At 37.9% G+C, this 23,475-nt stretch overlaps 1 protein-coding gene and 1 long non-coding RNA gene across 8 annotated transcripts in view; both read left to right on the top strand.

The window, feature by feature from the left end:
- TLCD4 (TLC domain containing 4) overlaps positions 1–22,856 on the top strand; it is a 42,361-nt gene extending 19,505 nt beyond the window's left edge. For all 7 annotated transcript variants that reach the window (XM_025152828.3, XM_046944432.1, XM_046944433.1 and 4 more), the window contains 6 exons: positions 613–778; positions 4,811–4,900; positions 8,872–8,930; positions 10,667–10,761; positions 12,859–12,932; positions 16,777–22,856. In XM_025152828.3, the coding sequence (XP_025008596.2) occupies positions 624–778; positions 4,811–4,900; positions 8,872–8,930; positions 10,667–10,761; positions 12,859–12,932; positions 16,777–17,092 (789 nt within the window). In that variant the 5' untranslated portion in view covers positions 613–623 and the 3' untranslated portion in view covers positions 17,093–22,856. The remainder of the gene's footprint in view (positions 1–612; positions 779–4,810; positions 4,901–8,871; positions 8,931–10,666; positions 10,762–12,858; positions 12,933–16,776) is intronic.
- Positions 15,469–16,452, top strand: LOC121111431. Its single transcript, XR_005861951.2, has 2 exons — positions 15,469–15,577; positions 15,612–16,452. It is a non-coding gene; the product is annotated as an uncharacterized LOC121111431 (long non-coding RNA).
- Positions 22,857–23,475: the final 619 nt, after the last annotated feature.

Raw genomic sequence — 23,475 nt, 5'->3', positions numbered from 1 at the left:
GGCTTTTGTGTGAAGAAGAAGAAAGCCTGAATGGCATTGCCTGCATGATATTGCAGGGAGAAGCCCTCAGTTAGGCACAAAAGTGCAAATCAAGACGCCCTGTCTCTGTAAAGTGCAGAAATATATAGCTGCAGTAAGGCTGCTGCTTACTGAAGCCTCCTCAGCTGGCCTGAAAATCTCTGTCATGCTTACGTGACTTCACTGCCACTTTTTGAAGTGCTGTCAGTAGCAGTCAGTCTGTTAAGAATGAGAAGAGTTTTACCATTGGAGCTTCTTGGGACAGGAGCGGAAAGTTGTGAGCCGGCCCTTGCAGTGCTCGGGGGCAGAGCATTCAGTCACAGGCTGGGAAAACTGTGGTAACATTTTGTTTTCCCACTTTTCCTTGCTCGAGCAAAGAAAATGTACATACAGATTAAAAAGCAAAAACACTACATCAAAAAAAAAAACCAAAAACTCTACAACTTTTACATTAAAAAAGAAAAAATAAGTCTGGGGACACTTTTGTACTTTTAGTGAATAGCGTTTCCATTGAGAAGTTAGCTGTCAAAGATGCTCTGCTGCTTTAAGTTGAATGGTCGATGGACTGAAATTAACAACTGCTTCTCTTCGTAGGCTGAAGAACAATGGCTTCCTTCAGCAACCTGACTATCGGTATTGCTCTTGCCAGTTTTACCATATTCCAGCTCCTGTTCCATGTTTTAAGCTCTTGGGTATCAACACGGATAACACCTGGATTTAGCAATCTCAGCCAAAAAAGGAAGATTGAATGGAATTCAAGGTAAAGTGTTCAAAACAAATGGTGGCGAGTGAACTACCACCTGTATGTACATATACTGAAAACTACAGATAAGGATATTGGTTAAACATGTACAAAGATTAGCAAGACAGTTCTATGTGCTTAACAAATTCTGCATGTCAAATGCTGAATCTCCTTCTTGGACATGGAGTTAGAAACACCTGTATATTAAACGCTTCTTTAGATCATGATGCTCAAGTGAAAAAGGAAGTAAAAAAGGAAAACAGTGATTGGTGAGAGGTACTAAGTCAATGTGGATTAATTTTAAATGACTTCTCTATGATGCTTCTAATGGGTACAAAATTCCTTTTCCCCAGACATACATGAAAATCATATCTATTTCAATTTATTCTATGATCTTAATGATAGTATTTCTCTGGGTCATGCTTTTGTGTGCAAAGCAAGTTACCGTCACCTCTCACTACTACTACACTGCTTCCTGCTTTAGATAGGTTTTCCAAGATATTTGCTGAATTGTCACTGTAGTATTGTGAGGCAGAGTAATACTACAGCTTCAGGACAACTACAGTTGTGTTTTGATGAGGAAGGGGAGGAGGATGCTGTGAGATATAGGTTAAGTGTTCAGAAAGGAGTTGTGTAAAACTGGTCTAAAAACCTTCCTTGCTCCCTTTGTGTCTCTATGGTCCTGCCACTGGGATATGTGTACCTGTACTACACGTCCTGCCCCTTGGGCAGGGCATGGGCAGCAGCTTGTGCAGCCCTGTGAACTTTTCCCCGTTTCCTCTATTTTAAGCCATAAAGGAAATATAGAGTAGTAACTGCAAGCAGAATATCCACTGAGGTTTTATTGCAGAATACTAATTTGAAAGATTCTATCCAGTACAAAAGTTTCTCCATCCAGAATGAATTGGTACAAGTATAACTTCATGCTCAAGTGGCCTATTAAACTTTTAAAATATTTTTTTCTCAAATTCTGTGTTGAGAAGTATGTACTGTATGGCTGTCACTGCACTCGAAAAGCATTGTCATTATCACTCTCCCTCCCCTGTCCTCTTTAAAGGCATTATCAAATGGATGCTTTTAAAGTTATTTCCTTGTCTGCAACGTTAGTAACTCAAATAGTTTCGTCCTCCATTTAGCAAATGTCTGCTTGCAGTGCTTTTAAAGGCACCATCTTAATTTCATTTCGATCTTTGAATAGTTGTGTATCTACCAAAACATCCTTCTGGATTGCCAGCACATGATATCAGTGCAAACTGAGTTTTATCTCTGTGTTAGAAATTGACAATAAAGTCCAACAGGGAAACTTTTATCATATTGGAGCTGAACTTTTGTCTCAAAGCCACGTCAAGTGACCCCTAAATTGCATAATAAGGTTTCTGAGGACATACCTCATGCCTGGTAGCATTATAGTAAGTTGCAGAGCTTTGCATAACAACACACAAGTTGTTTCACAGATCACAAGTGTGCTGGAAATAAGCTGCTCTGTAATCTCTGGGCTACTTTGCAGTAAGGTGTTTAATTACTCAAGTTGAAAGAGTACCTCAAACTGTGCCCTTCTTTTCAACTTCTTTCCACCATTTTTCTTGGAGCAGGATGTTGATATTGGCCCACAGATAAGTTGTGGTTCAGTTCTGGAATTAGGAGGCGTGAAACATAGGGCACAGCTCATCAGCAGTTTGTTGGTTCTGTATCTGAGGAGGGCATGGAGTGAAAGAAGGGCTGATGGTGCTGGTGATTCTGGAAGAGGTTGGCTGTTAACTCTGCTAGCCAAGTGCAGTGCTTCACCACACTGCTTCCTCACTTCAGCACCTCACTGAAGTGAAGAAACTCCCCAGGGAGTATCTCATGTGTTCATAGAATAGAGACAGACACACATGCACTGTGCATATGACCATGCATGTGGAGGAAGTTACAATTACCTGTTAAAATGAGTTTGATTAGCTTAAATGTTTTAAAAGTAGATGTTTGCTCTTCTGTCTTACATTCAGCTGGTGTAGGGAGGGCTCAGACAAATGGTTCTGTTGGCAGTCCTGCAGGAAACTGGCACAGAGGATGGTCATGAATTTTTATCAGCTCAGCTGGGTCTGGAAGACGGCATCTGCCTGAAATGAGCTGTAGCATTGAAAATATGTTGTTAGTTTTGAGGGTTTTGTGAATCGAGCGTTTGAAGTGCAGCTCCGGACAGTGTTTTCCGTATTGTCAGTTTGTTTATTCTGACCTTCTGTGAGTTAAGAACCAATAAATAAACTGATTCTGGGATCTTTAAGTATTCACATTCTCAGATTGAATTAAAAGTTGCACTTTAACACAGATGTACTGTAACTTTCTAATTTGTCATGCATTAAGTTCCTGTCACCTCTTCCACAATATATATTTGTACTGCTTTAATGCAGTTGTGAAAATACATAGATTTGATAGGAAAAGAATAAGTATACAGTTTACCAGTGCAGCTGTTATTTTTTTTTTCCTTCACAGCTTAATGAGGAGTTAAAGGATGCTTTGACAGTAATTTCAAAGAAATGTACTGAGCTTGATAGCTTGACCTAGTTACCGTATTAAAATGGAGTATTTCCCTTCTTCTGTGGAGAAACTTCAAAGTCCAGAGCTAAGGAAGAAAACTGGTTTTTTTCTTTTCCTTTTTTTTTTTTTTTTTTTTGTTTTTCCTCCTTTTTTTTTTCCTCTTCAAGTGCTGTGTTTGTATATAGCTTGTAAGCTTATCTGAACTAAGGTTTGAATAAACAGCCACTCCTAAGACAAACTGCAACTGCAAACTAATGCAGTATGAAGCATATGCTGGGACAAATTTTATTTCTTTCAGTGCTATACTCTCCTAAAGTTCAAAAATCCCAGGTATTTCTCAAGCACTAGCCTTGCATGCCATGCCTTGCTTTTAAAAGGATACAAAGTTTCTGGTCTTATGTAGTTCTGTGTTGTGAGAGTTGATGTTTTAATTAAACCACTAATTATCATTAAAGTTCTGATAACAGAATTCTACTTTGTTTAAAGTTTATATATATATTTATATATACATACATATATATATGTATATATGTAAAGCCTGTGCTATCATAGATATTAAATGTTCACACCCAGCCCGTTGCATTTGGATATTCAGACTGTGTTCATCTCCATCCATTTTCTGGCATATGATTGAAAAAGCTATCCAAAGTAGCACGATGACACTCTTTAAGCAAATGGTAAATAGGGACTTCTTTTATGAGAAGTGATAGAATTGTCTCATACCAATAGAAGATGATACATCCCTTGGAAACAGGCTAAATCCCTCTTTATTTGGCAAGCCTTCTGGAGGGGAAAAAAAAAAAGGACAGGGCCTGGCCCTGCATGAGGCCTGCCTGCCTCCAGCACAGAGTGCGCTCTGGAAGCAGTTGTGGGCCTGGCTGATACCTGCAACTTCGTGTAAGACAGGAGGAGTATGAAATAGTGCAAGTGAGGCTGCAAACTGGTAAGAAGCTGCTGCTGTTACACCTCGGATATGCAGCTGCAGCTCTTGGTTACACAAGTTTACTCTTTGAGGGCCAGAATCTACTTCAAGTGCTCTAGAAATTCTTTCTGAAATTTTCACCAATAGGATTTTCACTTATTGCCCCTCTTTGCAAAACCCAGGCTCAGGAGAATTATTTTTGGGTCATCTTGGTGCCTTGAAAGGAGGAGCCCGCTGCTGTGGTACTCATAGGCCGGTCTGAGTTTAAAATCAAGGTTCCTTCCTATAGGTTTTTCATCAAACGAAGGTGTGCAGTATTTGTTTGAGAACTGGATGTGGCTTTGTCTTTATTCATTAACATATGGGTTAATTCGAAAAACAAAGAACACCTGTAGATCTCAGTTACTTTAAAGCCAATCATTCTCTTCAGTGCTCCTCCTCCTCCCCTGTCAGAAGGTACTTCTTTATGACTGCCTTTCCCACCTGTCACTGTGTAAGTGGTAAAGCAGAGATGCAATGGGGCATGGCTTTGGATGTATCCTACCTGCAGTACAATACAGACAGTTGTGACTGGCAGTATCTCCTTGTGACTGTGATCTGTTTTTCAGGACAGTGTCCACATTCCATGCCTTGGTGGTTGGTGGATTTTGTCTGTATATTTTGTTGTACGATGAAGCTGTTAATGCTGACCATCTCTGGTAAGATGTGTTACTTACATGTTGTGTTTACACAGTCAAATAACATAATAGAGCATGGGAAAAATATCCTGCAGTGTATTAACTAGTGTAGTAAATGTTTTATTTCCCTTTAAAATATACAGTTTGATGTATTTACTTTTGTTCGTACTACTTTTACAATTCCAGATTATTTTGTCAGTGCTATTGCCTGTAGTGTGTTGTCTCTGTGAAGTGGGATGATACAATGCAGACAATTGATTTGTAGTTGCATCTTATGTTACTAATCCATAGGACTGAGAGTCTAACTCAGTTGGCAAGACTGAAACTATGCTACTGAGTACAATTATTTTCAAATGAAGTTGAAATGCTATTCCAACTCATGGGGAGAAAAAAGTGGAGCCTACTGTCTGTATAAAATACATATGTAAAAGGTTAGAAGTTCGGATGTTATACTGTAGCCTCCCAAAGGGCTTCTACCAAGGAGTAGGAAGGAGTTCTGAGGGATGCTGTCTTTATAGGGAATAGAAACGTTTAATAAATATATTTCAAACATTTTCTCTGTTTATCAAATATTCCATCTTAAGCTTCCTTTTTTTTTTTTTTTTTTGATGTCTTGTTGCATTGAGTTGTATTGTTTTGTTTCATGATTACTTCTGTGGGGCAGGATATGTCTCTTGCTTTATTTAATTGGTGTTTTGACATTTCACTCACTACCTTCTGGAACTCTCCCTCTGGAAGAGGCCGTGTTACTCCTGAAGGGTGATTAACTACTACAAGTTTCATTTCATGTTTCTGCCATAGGGTGCTATTTTTAACTTTGTTGTAGGTCTACAGTATGATTCAGTTTAAACTCATGTAAATTTATCATCTGATGCTTATTTTGCTCTTTTGGTATTGTAAACTAATGATGGTATGGTATGGACTAGACAAGATTGGGTGCTTGAAGCTATGAATTCTGATGGTATCTCTGCCACTGATTTCTTATGTGGCTTTCTTAAACGTAACACTAATTCTTAATGCAAATTTGAACAACGCTGGCCTCTTACTTTTGTAGTGATACATGGTTAATTTGTTTCTTTGACTTTTTCCTTGTATTCTGGTATCTTCGGAGTGACTATTTACAATCATCAGTATCTTATGAGATCATTAACCTTGTTTAAAAGCGGGAGGTTATTATAACTTGATCTCTGTATGGATTGTAGTAAGCTTTATCATATACAAGCTTTTATCTTGGTTTGCTTGAGTAGACCTTGCTCTAAACAGTACAGAAGAAGTAGTGAGTGATAGAAATAAGTATCACTTGCTGGTGGTAAATTGTCTGCACGCTTACCAAATTGTCCTGGTGTATAAGAAATCATATTAAATAGAGAACTAAGTTTTCAAAAATTATCTTTAATTCTTAATAAGTTTAAGAAAGACTGTGAGGTATTTTTGTGTACTGCTTTGAAAACTTAACCTCATTTATGGAGCCTTAGCATCCCATATTATATAAAAAGCCATAGGACAAGATCAATTTTGGGGGGGAGGGAAATTATTCTGTATTTCTACTGTTGCTTCTAAATATTTCTTCTGTTTGGATACACTTATAATGACGATTATAATGAATTAAAACTTTGTGTTGTGCTTCTTCTGTCAGAAACTACCAGTGAAGCCAGAATCACAGGTCAGTTTTCTCAGAAACTGCAGGTGTATTTTTTCTTCTAAGGCTGACTTTCATGTTACTCTTAAAAAGGAGATAGCTAGCATTTGTCTCTGCATTCCTCCATATGTTGTGCTGATTCCCTCTCTGTGGTGACTGAAGCCCTCACTGACCGTACAGAGCTTTAATCAATTTAAAGTACATCTAGGTCATAAAGTTGACTGAAAATTTTAATCTGTCACTTTTGTGTTGATTTGTAGTTGAATTCACATAGTTTTGATTTTAACTGAATATGGCTGAAGAGGAAAAAGCAAATTCTAAGGGACTGTTGTAAGGCTGTTCTATCATGGAAATCAAATGCCCTTTTGAAATGCAGTCGTAAGCTGTGGAGCTCATATCTTCTGCACATATGAAGGATGCATGAGCCTTTCATTAGGAATGTCTTATAAGCAGCGCAAGAAGCATTTGAGTCTAGTTTCAACAGTTTGTGTGTGCCCAGAAATCCTTGATGCAACTTCTACTCATGTAGCCTGAAAGCATTACACTGGTGCTCCAATTTTAGACCACTGTCACTCTTGCCCTCTGTTTATTTCCACAATCTTTGTACAGCCATTGACTGTATGATCACATCCATTTATTCTCTGCAGGATTTGTATCTTTTATATCTGTAATGGAAAGCCGTAGGTTCCAATCTTCAACATATATCAGCCTTACTTCTGGGCTCATGCAAGGCTTAAATGCATCGTGATGAAGATACATGTAGGTCTTGAAAGGGATCAGAACTCCTACTGAGGCATTGGGTGCAATGGAGAGAGGATGTGGTGTTGCTATCAGGTAATGCCTGAAACTAGATATGATAGATCCTAGCAAAAGATGATAAAGACTGGAGCATGTGTATACCACAGATGTTCGTCAGCCTGGTGTTTTTACACCTTTTTTGATGCTCTGGGACTTTCCCTAACACTTGCCCTATTTTCTATATGTTAAGAGAATAGCTAACTAGCATAAGAAAAGTAGTTTTTGAAATGATGAGAAAACATGGTAGAAAATGTGTAGGTGGTAGAGATTAGATAAGGAGAGGGAGAAGGTGTGAAGCTGCAACTTGATTAATGTATTTACAAGAGAGCAGGCTTCTTCATACCACTGTCCACTTTGCAGTCATTAACCTTTTTGAAGTTAGTGTTTTTATCTAGTAGGCTGTATCTGAAAAATATCTGCAAAAAAAACCTGAAGAAAGTTGGCCGAGCGTCCTTGTGTTTTATCTGTGTGTGTTCATGTAATTCATTTGCTGCACATACCTCCCAAGCAATCGTAAAAGAGACCTCTTCTGCTTGTTCAAGTCACTCCCTGTTTGTCATTCCTGGCACTTGCCTGCGTCAAAACTGGGCTGCAAACATCAGGGCTCATAAACTTGACAGCATTTCCCATTCAAGCTGATAGATCAAGAAATCCAGAAAATTTTAGACTGAATTCTATATTTTCTGTTAACTGAGATTAATTTGAGATTGTAATGGAGTTTTCTTGAAGGTACTAACAGATGAAAAAAAGGTAACACAGCCATGCACGCTGTCAAAGTGTTGGTTCAGGAAGCCTGGAGAGGACTTGTTGCAAGGTTACAATTCTCTCGGAAATGCTGATGGAAGGTTTTGGGCAGCTGACATCTTATAAATCTGTTGAGACGTCACTTGAAGCTCAGTGTATTTTTTACACAGAACACATCTAGATTAGATGCACAACGCAAGTAAGGTCTGTGGGCAGAGGAAAGGAGAACTGCTTACCTAACTCCTCAAGGTAGCAATGCACAGAGGACAATGGAAGAAAGAACAAATAGAAGTTACTTGCTGTAATGTGAATGCTTCTTCTTGAGCAGTGTTCACAAGTCTTGTGTTTTTGAACATACTAGAGGGACTTCTATTCTGTATATCCCTATAAGCATTCATCCTCTCACAAATATGAAAAGCACCAGCGTTGAGAGAGATTTTTGTCATCTGTCACAAAGTTTTAATACTGGCAGAAGAAAAAAATGGAGATGAGGACTGTCAGTCAGAGTGCTGTGACACTGCCTGGGCTGTTTGCTTCTATTTGCTGTTGCCAGAGAAGCCAGCCAGGGCACTTGCTGGGTTTCAGTTCTGGTGTGTAGCCAGGGCCAGGCCAGGAATGGTTAGCAGATGTCTTATATCTCTCAGAAGGAATCCATTTCTCTAACTTTGATCTGTAGCCAAATCTCACGATGTCTTACTGTTGGGACAAACATTAGGTAACCTCATGGACATGATGATGTCTGATATGTGTATGTCCTCTGCAAATCACTTGGTTATAAAGGTTTAACGGTGCATTTTTGGTATTTTTACAGGGGTGACCCTTCAATTGTGAAACTGAATATTGCTATTACCACAGGCTACCTCATTTCTGGTAAATATGCAACATCATCTTTATAATGCACTCAACCTGTTTATTTATACTGAGTCACTATCCTATATATTAATATTTATCTTGAGGCACTTTTCTGGAGATGTGTGTAAGAATTTTAAAAGCCACAGCAGAAGCTGTATTGTAATGGAGTTGTGGGGTTGTGGGGAAATTGCAGGATGTGAAAGACAGGAATGATGTCTCCCCAGGCAGTAAGGGAATGCCATGGTGTAGCTCTGTGATGGTTTGGTACCCAACCACCAACTCCAGTTCAGATTGTACTTTTGCCACATCAGAAGGTGTGGAAGTGGCTCACTTCAGAGCACCTGGAACTCAATATATAACCCTCAATACAAGTTGAGGCAAATGATGCCATTGGATCTCACTTGCCCACCTTCTAATGTCACTTCAGAGCAAAATTAAGTCACATATAAAACTTGTAAATATAGAATTATTTTTCTTAATACAGCTTTAACACTTAAATATGTTGATGTTCTGAATTATTGACTGGTAACTAAAACTGGCATGGGTATTTTGAACAAAACTGCTTGGGACTTTTATGTTGTGTGGGGAATGCTGACTTGGCCAAATGAAAACTCTGTAACTTGGACTATTTTCTGGGAAAACTTCCCCTGTTTGGATGGAGTCTTTCACCAGAGACTGCGCTGTATACTAAATTATCTTGCAAAGTTGATTTCTCACTATTGGCATTGGTGATCAGCACATGCAGTTCAAGTCTCTGGTTTGTCTGTAAGAGGAACTTAATCTTCCATGTTTAAATTCATTGGTATCTATTTCTAAATAGTTACGCATTAGACTTTCATTATGAATTAATGAATGCCTTTGAACAGAGACCTGAACTTGGCCACTCATTCTCTTTCCTTCCTTATGTAGTTAATGTTTAATTATTAATATGTAGTGGAGCAGCTATATCAGATAGTATGAAGTCCTGCCTGAGGACAGCTCGTGTAAAAGAGTTTGAGGCACTCACTGGAGGTAGGAAAAGCATAATGATAAGGTCTTTGATTCTGAACCTTGATCACTAGTATTCCATTCAATGTACTAAGTATTCATTTATTTGGAGAAAGTAGAGGCAGAAATTTCTGTTCTATACTGGAATAAGCAAATTTTCTGAAATCTCAGACAATCACAGGACAAGAAGAACTTTTCTGTGAAAGCTTTCTTTACAGAATTACTCAAGTCCACTACATTGCTTTTGCCGTAATTGGGAAGCTCTGATTAAATAAAGTGAGCATGCTTCTCATTCCAGCTGTTTCTTGCACAGGGTTAATGGTTCCCCGTTACAAGTATAATGTTCTGACTCACTAGTTCTCCATACTAGATTCTTGCTTTTATTGTAGGCATTTGTACATTGGCTATGTATGTCCCTTCCCTTCCAACCCCTCTTTTTTTGGTCACTTGTTCCAAATTTGTGGTTTTGTGAGTGTGAGGTCTTCATATCAGATTGCAGATCCACTGTTTCCTTCCAGAATGCTTCAACTAAAGGTATTGTCCCCATACTTCTGTTGATATGGAAGATAATTTATGGCAGCTGTTGGAATAACGCGTGCTTAATATTTTGTCAGAACTTTTACTAGAAAAAAATCTTTAAGATAAAGTGTGTTTCTACTGGTAGCATGCATTGGCATTCATAGCTCTAAAAACTAAGAGAAACACTATTCTGAGGTAAAAGGTAGCATGCTAACTTGTTTTTTAACATTATTTATTTTCTCTTGTAGATTTGTTGCTTATTATTTGCTACTGGAAGGCAATTGGTGACAAATTTTTTGTAGTACATCACTTGGCAGCTCTGTATGCTTATTATTTTGTACTGGTGAGTGCTGTATTCTTTAGTAATGTAACAAGCAGATGGGAATGGAGACAATGCTTTATAAATCTCGTTTCCTTAATGTTTTAAAAAGTTATTTGCTGGTTGGTGTGTTACCTTCGTGACAGGTGTATTTATATCTTCAATAAAGAGGTCACAAAATCACAAGTGTGAACACTTAGTTGGAAAACCAGGAGAAGATGGTTTCAAATGTTTTGCTTGTTACTGTATCTTTAAGACCATTGGTCAGTGATGTGTAACTCTGGGCAGCTGGATGTGGTTCTTCTGTAGATTTTTCTTTTTATTTAAAAGCAGCAACAAAAACAAAAAAAATTGTTATTGTACACACTTACGTCACCCAGACATGAACACTTTATTATTATGGTAGGTAGGATTACGAAATGTATTCCACTTTCAGTTATTAAACAGCTGTCATACAGCACGTATTAATATGTAATATAAATATGCTAATCTGAAAAATGAACAACTATATGAAGTTCACAATTGTATATGATAAAGTAATTATATCCGCTGTTTAGCTTAGACTGACTTTAAGCTTTGTTGTAACTGAGATTTCTCCTTAAGTGTATGCTTTTTGTTTGCTTGTTTTGTTTTTATGAAGATTCATGCTGACCCTCTGAGACCTCCTAAGATTGCTTTGGTGGGGAAGCTGTTGATGATTAACTGCGTATATCTATCAGTATCTGTGGCATACGTACATGCATTGATGATAAAAGGGGAAGGAAAGGATATTCTTCTAGGGCGAAGACTAACTCAGTTACTCTTTGCTGCTGATTTACTGCTGGAATTGCTAAGATGCCTTTGTGATTTGGTAGAAATCCTGCTGACCTCCAGAGTAATGCTGCTAAATCTCTTCTGAAAAGCTCATTCAGTAAATAAAGAAATCCTATAAAATAGAATTTACATCACTTACCACATCTCTACTTCATGAATCCCAGGCTTAAAATATTTAAAAATGTGTTGATATGTCAGATTACTGCCAGATTTCCCATGTAACTATTTAAAGGGAATGGAGTACATTGACAAGTAAATACTCTGTTTCGGGTTGAAGGTAATTAGACCTACTAATATTGTCGTGGATGAAACTGAATTAGAACTGGATTTTAGAGAAATGAAAATATCACTACTGAGACTAATCCCCAATGCAGAAAAATCAGTAGTTACTTCTGGAGTAAATAATACGGTGTGAACTTTAAGTTGAATTTATTATTTGGGTCCAACTCTCCCACTGGATGTCTGTGTCTGTGCCATGGGTAGTTCAGGAGTAAGGCTGAATTTTCTTTATCTCTACACCTGCCAACTGCTGCTTGCCCAGTCCTGGTGGAGTGGGATACTATTTCCAGCTCATAACACAATCAAAAGATAAGACAAAGAAGCCTCTGTACTTTGTCACTTAGAGGGAGGTGTTCAGTTACAATGTGTTTTGGTGGAAAAGTTACGTGCTGTTATCTGGATACCAACATAGGGCAAACAAAGTCTTCTTCCAGCCTAGGGGATGTGGCAGGGACTGCAACACAACTGGTGCAAAGGGTTTTCCTTTCAGAAGGCAGGAGAGAATTTCAAGGGCTCTGTGTGCCCTTTCTGCTGCCAAATAAGAGCCAATAATTCGTCTTGATGTAGGTCAGTTGCATTCCTAAAACAATTCAGGGACATTCTTCACCTTACTGATTTTGTTTGAGTTCGTTTAAACATGAGAAATCCAAAATATTTGCAATCCTCTTGGGCAGTAGCAGTACCACTATAGTTATATGTTACCAATTCCTGTGCCGGTCTCCTCTGGCTGGCTTTCCATTTCTTCTTATTTCTTTTCTTTTAAAAGAAATTTCTTATTTTCTTTTAAAGATTTATTTAAAAAAATTAATAAAGCTACAGATTCATGTATTTAACGGACAACTGCATCTTCTGTAGAAAACTTCATTTTGAAAATTTAAGGAAGATTGCCACAGCTAAGAAACTTGTGTACCATCAATTTTAATCAGGCCTTTCAGTCATTGTATCATTCTGTGTACACTTGAAGACTTCAATCAATGTTCATCTGCTAGATTGTTGATCTCTGTGTCTGCTTTGTCTTTGTCCAACCAGAGCAAAGGTCTGCTGGCTTATTTTGGGAACTTCCGTCTGCTGGCAGAGTTCTCCACTCCTTTTGTCAATCAGCGGTAAGTAGCTGCAGAGTTTTTACACAATTCTTTACATTTTGATCTATATTATACAGGAAGGATTTTGACATTGAATAGCTGCCAAAAGTGAACTTTCATTTATTTAGAGTTTACTATCTGGAAATCTATTTTGCTGTGACAACATCTAGCTGCTGTTGCTGCACAGCTGGTGTGCTTACCTCTGAGTTCCTTTTTAAAGCACACCAACCTTGATATGAAATGCCAGATTTTCATACTTTGGTTTTAAAAATAGTTCCGGATTCTGAGCTCTTAAATTAGAAGGGTAGTAAAGCATCTAAATACAGCTGTGGTAGTTAAGCTTTACACTTACGATTGGAGAAGAAAGTGGCAAGAGACTCTTTAGCAGACTTCAGTGACAGTGGAAGACTGCTGTAGCTTCTGGCTGTAGCATCACACTCAAACTGCTGCTGTGAGTATCGGAGAAGGCATGATAATGCTAAGGAGGACAGTCCCTGGAATTTCCCAGAGCTCTGGGCTGGATGCCCTCTACTTGCTCTGCAGCTGCTGTGACCCAAGTGGGGACACTGACCTGCCCCAGGACTTCACCTCAAGAGTGGGACTTTGGTATAGCATGGGGCTGCTGTCATCTCCTCCTCCTCCGTGTTTTTCTTTTGTTTGTGGTGTAGGATCAGATCTCACAGTGTACCGCATACCCATTCCCATCCTTTTTTGGGATGTTTCTACTTTACTGATCCTTCTTGTGTAGTATCTATTTTCCTTTCCATGTGTCACGTAGGGAAAGGGTAAGGGAGATAAGAAAAAGGGTCTATAAACCTTCAAACAAGATGTCTGAGTATTACCTATTACTAGATTGTGATTGCCAACTCTTTCAGAGTTTCTGAGACTGTAGCATTTCTCACATTTCTAAGAAAATAAAAAATAAGAAGGAAGGATTGTGCTGAGGACCGTTATGAGTGTTGGCGAATTCAACTTAGAGGAGGGCAGGATAACAGAGCTCTACAGGGCTATTTCCATTTGTCCAAGGGAAGTCGAGTAGGCTGTTGTGGTCTAATTCAGGCTGTGCTCTGCATGCACAGGGAAACCAGGGAGTGAAGAAACACTTCTTTAAGCTTGTTTTATAGGAGAGTAAGAAAGCAGGAGGTAGTGCATCCCGAAGGTGGTATTATATTCTAGATTTCTCTATTGGCGCTCATGTCCCACTCATTGTTCTCATAACTGACTTATATCAAGATAGGATTACATACTGGAAATGGATGTTTACCTTTCAAATATATTAAAAGTAGTATATATTATACTTTTAAAATGTCTATGCTGAGACTGTATCCTTGAATACCCACATCTACTGCTTTCTGAGAAAAACAGAAGGCTCTGTGGGAGATAAGGTCCTTCACACTGAGAGATGTCATCTCATTAGTGCATGTTTTTTTCCCCCATTACATTTGAAAAGAACCAGACACTTAAGGCAGCAAGTGGTAGATAATGGTAATGATTTACATTCAACTTCTTGTTTGCATTCTTAATATTACCGAAAAAAGAGCAGTATTAAAATATAAAATGATAGTCTGTCTAATCTCAGAACCGAAGTATTTTCTTTGTTCTGGTGTTATTAGGGGTATTTTATTCAAGGTTGTCCCTGTGCCAAGCATTTAGATCTTTTTATGTTAATGTCAGCGTTTATGCAATTAATTATCAACTGTGTTAGGTAAAATGTTAACAATCACTGAGATTTATTTACTCATATTTTTTGGATTTGCTGGGAGAGGAAAGTCTCTGAGCAGATGTCTAGTCACCCTTTTCTCCAGCAGTTACCTATCCTGGCACATTGCTGTGGACTTCAAAAACTTTCTTTGATGTTACTTCTGGAATCTGCATTATATATATTGAGAAAAATACAGGCTCTGTCTCACCAAACATGCCAGGTTCCTATCAGCCCAGTGTTTCTGTGGGGATGTATCCAGCTTCCTGGTCAGGCTATCACCTGGAGAGCCTGGAGTTTCTGCTGCATTCTTAACTGTTTCCTGGTGTGTTTCTGTTAGAGTTGGATGTCTTGCAAGTCTTTTTAGTGTATCAGTAATTATGTAGGTTCTAATCTGCAGATAATTAAAGTTGACTTTATTTTTTACAAGTTTTTAACTTGTTATTTTGTCTAATAGTTTTACCCCTATACCTTCTTGAAAACAAATTGGTTATTCCACTTCCTTCTTCCCAATCCTTGCCATGAATACATTGATTTATGTTATTTTCCTGTCTTTAATCTGCCATTGTTGCTCAGATTTTCCTTGCATTTATTTATGTGTGAATGTGTCTTGGTCCAATTATAGGAGGGAGAGAAGGTTCTTTAATATATGTGTACCTGATGGTAAGATTAAAACACAATGGGTCGAATGTTAGCCTGACCAGTTTATTACAAATCCTAGTTGTTTAGGGAGATGGAGAGGGGAAGATGGGTAATAAAAGCAAGCAGTTTTTGTAGAAGGCAAGAGAGATATCATCACAGTGGTCCAGCGTGGTTCATAGTGGGTCCGTTGGTCCCAAAAACTCATCTGGTCACCTTGGGGGATAGGAGAAAGACAGGAAGCTTTGCACCATAGCAGCAAGCAGGGCCCAGGGCGGGGCTCTTTCCTAAGAGGTTTTTTTTCTCTTAGGGAATTCCTCTACCAAAGGTTCCTTCTCTTTGGGAGTTTCTCTTCTCCAAAGGTTCCTTTTCTTTGGGAGTTTTCCAAAGTTTAGTGAGAACCTTTTATCCCCCGCTTTTCAGTTTCTTTTTCTTCTTTTCTCTCTGTTAGCGCGACACACCTGGCCCAACAGATAAGCCAACACAGAGTGGTGCCCTTGTTGCCATGCACAAGCATTATTACCTTTTGCAGTGGTCAGCTCCTTCAAGCCACACTTCTGAAAAAGACTGCTTGTCCTGCTTCTGCTTAACTTTACACTCGTAAGCAGAAGTACTGTGGCACAGTGACACCCACCACTCGCCCCCTGAGATAATTTGCATTAGTCAGTTACAGTCTTATCACCAAAAAGGCCTCAGGAAGCAAACTTTGAACCAAAAAAAAAGACCAAAGACCACAGTTGTTGTTTTTCACAAAATGATAAAGAATTAGAGGAGTTCTTTGTCCCTTTGTTTTGTTTGTTTGTTTGTTTTTTAATACAACTCCCAGGTTTTGCATGCAAGACAATAGGTAACAGCTTTGCCTATCTACTAAGGAAATAATGTACTACAGAATTCTTAAAAGACCACTTATGACCCAGAAGTGGTACTGCAAGAGGAGTTGTTAGATTTATCTCTTTCACTGCATGACACATCTAGCTGTAGCACGACTCAATGTGACTTGCAATGGCTGGTTCTGAAGTTGTGATTTAGGGCTAAACAGGAGTCAGAAAATCTCCTATCTATGACACCTCTATTTTGATTATCATATCCAAACACAATGTTAGGATTGCTGTCAGGAGAGAAATATTTTTTTAATTGCCTATTGATGCAAATTATAATAAAAAGCAATAAATTTGAATTTACCATCTTAAAAGTAACTTTAAATTGTAGTGTAATGGTTATTGGCGTACATAGTGGTCTTGAACTGACTTACGATTTGAATTGGGATTTTCTACATGTTATTCTACATATTCTATGTAGTGGTCTTGATATCACACAGTGTTTAACTTGGGGAAAAAAAAAAAAGGAAGCCAAGCAGAAGAATTTGCAAGCCAAGCCAAGAAACTGTGCAATAACTTAGAAATACGAGTAATAACTTAGAAATGCAAGGTAGAAGCAATTAAAAAATACATGCTTAATTAAGAGAAATAAAATCTTCAATTAATTGGATTTAAGTATGCCTGCCATCTGTGAATACTTCTTTTGCAGGTGGTTTTTTGAAGTACTGGGATATCCCAAATCTTCAAAGGCTAACATGATCAATGGTGTGCTGATGACAGTTGTGTTCTTCGTGGTGAGGATTGCCGTCATGCCTATGTATTACAGCCGTGTATTTTCTTCGTTTGGAACTGAGGGTTTCCAGAGATTAGGCTTTGCAGCTCAGAGCGCCTGGATTATCTCAAGCGTTGTCTTGGATGTTATGAACTTGATGTGGATGGCCAAAATTACAAAAGGTTGCTACAAAGTTATTTGTCTTGTTGGACGGGAGGAAGCCAAAACTCATAAAAATGGAAAATCCGATTAGAGATCATATGCATAAACAGAAATTTCTGCTATGAAAATAATTTGGGTTCGCTGAACCAGTGCACATTTCTGCCATGGAATGCTCCTCTTAAATAAACAAGGTATTACCTCTGTACTGACCTTCCTCTTTCCCTAGCCACACTGCCTGCGCACCCAGGGCCACGCTTTAAGGATCTTCTCCAATGAGGAATAGAAGCAAATGTTCACAGAAATGAATGCTACGTGTTCTGAGCACTTAACAAACTACTGCAATGAGGAAGGAGCAGACTGGTTACTTGGCTGTTGTCCACCAGTGTGTTTGAAGTGTTTCACTCAGGTTTCTCAGATTAATGTGTTTTATAAATCTACTGAATATTGATATCTCTCTTTTATAAAAACATAAACAAATCTCCCCAAACTCATGATATGGTGCAATTTTCCTGTCAAGTTTCTATATTTTCCTCCAGGAATAACAATCAAGATTTCATTCTTGAGAACTTTTTAATTTTTGCAAGAAATGCTTAAAGTCAAGCTCTGATTCTGTGAAGGCTTTTACTGCTTTTTGTTCTGCCTTGTATGAATGCAAACCATTTGGGGGAAGTTTATGAAATAATTTTATCTAAAGTGCTGTATTATAAGACCATATGAGATATCTTAAAAGTGGTTAAAATTCTCTGATTTTTATAGGAAGGATTCACTTCTGCTTTTTTAGATTACATGCAAGAGCACATCTACTAAATCAGCCGTGGAAATGAGTTCATAAGTGAGTATGGCAAATGATGTTTGGAGCAGCATAATTCTTACTGGAGTGCTTTTTTCCTTTCCTACTACTGCCTTTGCGAAGTATTGCAACTCTGCTCAGAGTTAACCATTGGCTTTCAGGTTATGAAGCTTACTTGGAAAAAGTTAAAATTATTCTGTATCTGTGCCATGAAGCTTAGAATGAGCCTTTTTTTCTTTTTTTTTTTAAATCACACAAGTGACCTATTGGATATGATTGCTGATTTTTATTGTCACGTTTTCCTTGTTAATCACATCTGAGCTGTTGACTAAAGAACATTGTTGAATTAGCAGTGCCAAACTTCTTTCAGCCTGTAACATACAGTGACGGATCACATCTGTAGGCACAACATTTTATTTTCAGAACCACATATTTGTCGATAGGCACTCTGTTCCTCCTTCTGCAGACTTAAAACTCGGAGGGCATTGGAGAGAAATCTTACTGTCTAGGAGGAATGCTCTCGATCCAAATTGTAGTATAACTGGAGGAAATTGTTTTTTTTTTTTTAATGATTTTGAGAGCAGTATTTGTGTATGGTGTTGGTTTTGATTTGCTTATTTTTAATCATATCTGATTGAGGTTGATTAACTTCTGTTTGTTTCTTGCCTTTTTTAAATTATTATTTCTGAACATAGTATTGTTAGTTATGCCTTCTAACAGGGTGTGCTAATTGTACACGGTTTCACTCGGTACTTCAGTACACATACCAACTACTGTAGCAGACTGTGTGTAAGCAATTGATTTTTAAACGGAGAGATAAATGTTTATCCTGTGCAGGATATTTTGTTTTCCTTTTTTCCTGTTCCCCTTAACAAAGCTTTGTGGAATCAGCCCTTACCTCTGCAGACCACAGTGTCATTGCACCAACACTACAATGCTTTTGGGTGAGAAACAGGGTTTGTCTCCCAGGAATCAGATGTCAGTGAGCCCCAGAGAGAACCCCATGGACTGTAGTGCCTTATAGCCAAGGCAGCTGTGTTGAGTTCCCAGATCCAGGGATGTCAGAGAGTATTGTTTGAGATGCACAATACTGGCTTTTATCTGCTTGGTTTCACTGGGCAGACGTTTTCCAGTACTGTTTCCAATCCTGCCCTCTTGAGGGAGATGTCAAAGATTGCTTATTCCGGTCGCCTCCAAATTAAGTAAATCCAAACATTTTGGAGAATATGCTTGAAAGTAGAAGTATCCTTTTATTTTATTCAGGAAGTAGGATGAAAAACTGATAAGGAAGATGAGTTGAAGCAGCTTTTAAGATGACAACCCAGGAAAACTCAAAATTCATCTCATCTTCACATTAATCTTTGACATCTCAGTATCGTTTTGTTTTGCTTTGTTTTCAATGTAGAGCATTCTCTAAAGCAGTCGGTTTCCTTTACTTCTAGATAGATTTGTGCATCTTGGGGGGGGGGGGGGGGAGAGTCAAGCTGTAATAAGGTTGTTTTATAAGTAGATTGGAAAACAAACAAACAGAAAAACAAGCCTGCAGAGTACATATTGGGCAACAATCCAAAATAAAAGGGCATTGAGATTATTATTTAGAACATGCAGTGTTTTGGATTGCTGCATGCAATTAATGTAATTAAAATGATATTTTACAGTGCATTCAGTTTCATTTTTCTATTGTGATATTTCAGTGCATTACTGTTCAGTCCTGATGCATCTCCCAAGTGTGAGAAGGCAACTTTCTAAGGAAGAAACATTATTAACACTGGTATATTTAGCAAGAACTGTAGTCAGCAGTTTGCAAAATCGTACTGTAATGAATATATTAGGATAGAGCACTCTTACCTGCCACTAAAAGCTTATAATACAGCAAATTAGATGGCCTTGGCACCTATTTTTTTCCAATTACACCTTCTTAATTCAAAAATGATGTTGAAATATTGACATCATTTTGTGTTGCAAGCTCATCTCTTTGTTTTTTTTATGCAAGAAGTGCATGATTAGTAGGATTTTCATAAATGTTATAGCCAGAATGCAATGTTACTTTAATAGTGGCTTAAAACTTCTATTTTAACACTTGCATGGTATAGCAGACAGTTGGTATATCACCAGGTGTCTTTGCCATGGACAAATGGGTGGAATTAACTCAGAAAAAATACATAAAATTAGTGTGGTGGTCATGGCAGCATCTGTTTGTGCCAGTAGGGCTGTATGTAAGTATGCGAGTTTCTCTTCTTTATGGTTTTACTTTTTCATCAGAAGATGAATAAATACCGCTCTCAGAGCTACTACAGGGGAATGGTAGGTCAAGTTTTGCTTTTATAATTGATTTGTGGAAGCAGTACTTGCAGAGAGGAAAAGTACTTCAAATCCTTATTTTCTTGGTGAGTGCTCCAGTGGATTTCAATGAAGTCAAGAGCCTTATTGCTACAGAGATGTTTAATGGGTATCTGTACACGTACTTCAGTGATATGAATTTTGTCTCTGAAACCTACTCTACCTCTATAAGTAAATGCTCTTTTGGGTGAGCTCAACACTTTCTTAACTTAATTGCTTAAATATAGAATCTACTGAATAATGAAAGATATTCTATGAAAAATGAGAGGAGCTGATGTATATAAATTCTTACTAATTTCAAATTTTATGTCAAAGTTTATTAAAAAAGTTAATTACAATGTCTGGAAGATAATCGTTTCCATCTTTACATTAAAAGTTATGGTGAAGCATTATTCGTACTGAAAAATTAATGTTAAACTCTGAGTAAAAGCTTACACAAGTGAGTATATATGTTCAAAGCACGTTTAAAAAAGAGAGGTGGAGGAGATGCCGAGTACACCTGCTGCTGTGGTTGGGACAGTGGTAAAATGAGAAATAGCAGAAAGATTATGTATTTCTGTATCTCTGTGATGGTGCAAACTGAAACTTTAAATTTCTTTTCAAGCTGTATAAAAAGGCTTCTAAGTTGTTGATTGCTGTATGAAGAGGAACTGTGTGTGTTCAAGTATATGTACATACAAGCTTTCTGTGAAAGGTCTTTTAGTAGAAAAGTTTGTAAAATTGTTTTGTAAAGCTTCTGCTGAGCCATTCAGAGGAATATAAAGGGCTGACTGAAAATTACTCCAGCTTGAGATCTATTACAGTGTTCACCAATGGGGAAAGCCAGATAGAGAGGAACTAGAATTCAGATGAGCAATACAAATGTAGAAGACTATGAGAAGTATGTGCAGCCCTCTTTCCTATTTGTAATAGCCTTCCGTAGAACTTCATTAGCCAGTTGCAAGGAACTTCACAAGGCAGGACTTGTTCCTGGTAGAGTGTCTCTATCCATGGAATGCATTTGACAGCTGGAGAAAGAACAGTACTTTGCTGCCGAGGTCCTGGCACCAGTCAAATGGAAAAAAAAAAAAAAAAAAGATTTATATTTACTAACTTTAACATTCATCCAAACCCTGGGTGAAATCTCTTCGCTGGACAGGTGAAGGTCATATGATTTTCTGAACACAACTTGAAAGGTCTTTTTCTGGAGGAAAGAAAGAAAGATGTGCTGCTTGGGATGTTTAGACTCTGGGATTAAGCATCAAATCAATACTTTTCGGTGATAACACTTATGATTTCTTATCCATTTAAAATCTCTACTAGCTACCTCCTTTGGCATTCTTGTTCTATTTATAATAACCAAGCACTTTATAGCTCAGTAACGAATGGAAGGTAGCTATGAAGAATAACTTGTATTGTTTGGTATAAGAAATATTTTGTCAAAATTCCTTCTGAGATCAGTTTCATGGTGTGGTGTCCTCAGAGGGCATCTGATAGCAATGTACATAAATTTTTAATCTACTTGTAATATAAAGGAAATGTCTTTAAGAGAGTGGTTTATGAGTTCAGCATGCCTTGTTATCAACCATATAATGATTCAGTGTGCTATTTATAACTTCTTAGTCATTGAAATTGAAAATATAAAAGCAAATAAAATATTCTGTAGTGTATCTTTTATTTTTATCTGTGTGTGGGATGTCAAAAACTGTACTTGTCTCGTGGACGGCACATGCCTTTATGAGCCTATAAATATTTAAGTATATGAGAATCTGCACCCAAGTGGAACATGTTGCATGGAAATTGTCTTCTAAGTTTTAAAATTTTGTTATTGAAAAAACTCTGATCGTTTCAATGCAACATTTAAATATCAACAGTAAGCTCTAATACAGAACATACCACTTTGAATGCAATGCAGGAGATGCTGGTTTTGTTCATTGTAACACTATTCAAGTTTAGCAAGAGAAATCCATTCTATGATAGGGAGAGGGAAGAAAAGGGCTAATCCTGAGCTCTGGTATAATTTGCATACTTAATATGCATACATGCAAATATCATGGATTTGTTTCTAGCATGCATAAACCAAGCAGTGTTTAATGTCTACAGATACCTATATGGGGAGAATAATTTAACATTTAAGCACAGTTAAATTGATGCAAAAGCAAATTACAATCTGTTGGGAACAAGTGAGTTATGATTTAGGCATAAGTAATAGTCTGTGATTAAGAAGTGTTCAAGTAACCTTCAAGAGAAACTTGATAAATATGGTATACCTGACCTGGATGCAGAACAAGGGTGGAAACTGAACGTTCTTCCAGACTGATTTCTGGAAAACCACGACAATCTGGTTTGCGGAGTAAAGACTGATACTGCCACAGAGTATTACGATCTTATTATTGAATTCAAATAGTAATGTGGCCTGATTGTAGTAGCAATTCTTATCACTGCACAAGGACTTAAGAATGCAGTATAATAATTCTGAAGATTGGTTACAACAGTGAACAGGTGAATGGTACCAAGGTGAATGGTTAAATACAGCGTGTTTAAATTTTCCTTTTGCTATAAAAGTTCTGAATTGTGTTTGCATTTCAAGTATACTGTAGAGCATTTTTGTATTTGGTTTGAACGGTCTAGGAGCTTGCATTATATTGGCTGACTTTTTCTTTGATATATGCAATAATGTCAATGAGCAATAAATTGCATGTTGTATGCAAGGTATTGTTACTTCATAATAAACAAAAGGAACGGAGCTGCTTATTTTGTGGATTTTTCTTTCTTATTGTGGTAGTAGCTTATGTACCTGTAATAATAAATGAACCGTGAAAGAATGACTTGCTTTGGGTTCAGCTGAGAAACAGTTGGCTCGTACAGTACCTTGAAGTTGCTGCACCTTGCTTTAGGAATATGTGGGGAGGGAGGAAGAGGTCTAAGCCAGGTGTGTTGGGGTGGGTGGACTTAGAAAGGGTGAAATGCTGCATAGGACCTCACTGCAGCCAGGAATGTGACTTCAACTACAAATTGTTGTGTATTGTGGAAAAGCTTATGTTTATATCGAATAGTGTTAATTATAATGTGTTATAATACCCCATCTGAGGACGTAAGCCAAACACTTCTCTGGAGGCTGTGGGTGTAAAGAGCTACTGTCATCTCTGTGTTATAGATGCCATGCATTGCATAGTCCTTTCCTGAATACTGGGATATGCAATTAAGTTCCTTAATTCTCAGATTCTCTACGGGCAGAGAATGCATGCCTGGGAACCACAAACTGCACCGGGAAGCCCGGGGGTTTCTCTGAGCATGCTCAGAGGAAATTGCTGCTGTTGTGTATCTTAACTTTGGCAATTGCTTGTATTTCTCTAAGTTTCGAG

This window comes from Gallus gallus, chromosome 8 (genome assembly GCF_016699485.2).
Source record: "Gallus gallus isolate bGalGal1 chromosome 8, bGalGal1.mat.broiler.GRCg7b, whole genome shotgun sequence".
Lineage (NCBI taxonomy): Eukaryota > Metazoa > Chordata > Aves > Galliformes > Phasianidae > Gallus > Gallus gallus.
The sequence above is the reverse complement of the archived record's forward strand: the minus strand, read 5'-3'. Positions and strand labels throughout refer to the sequence as shown.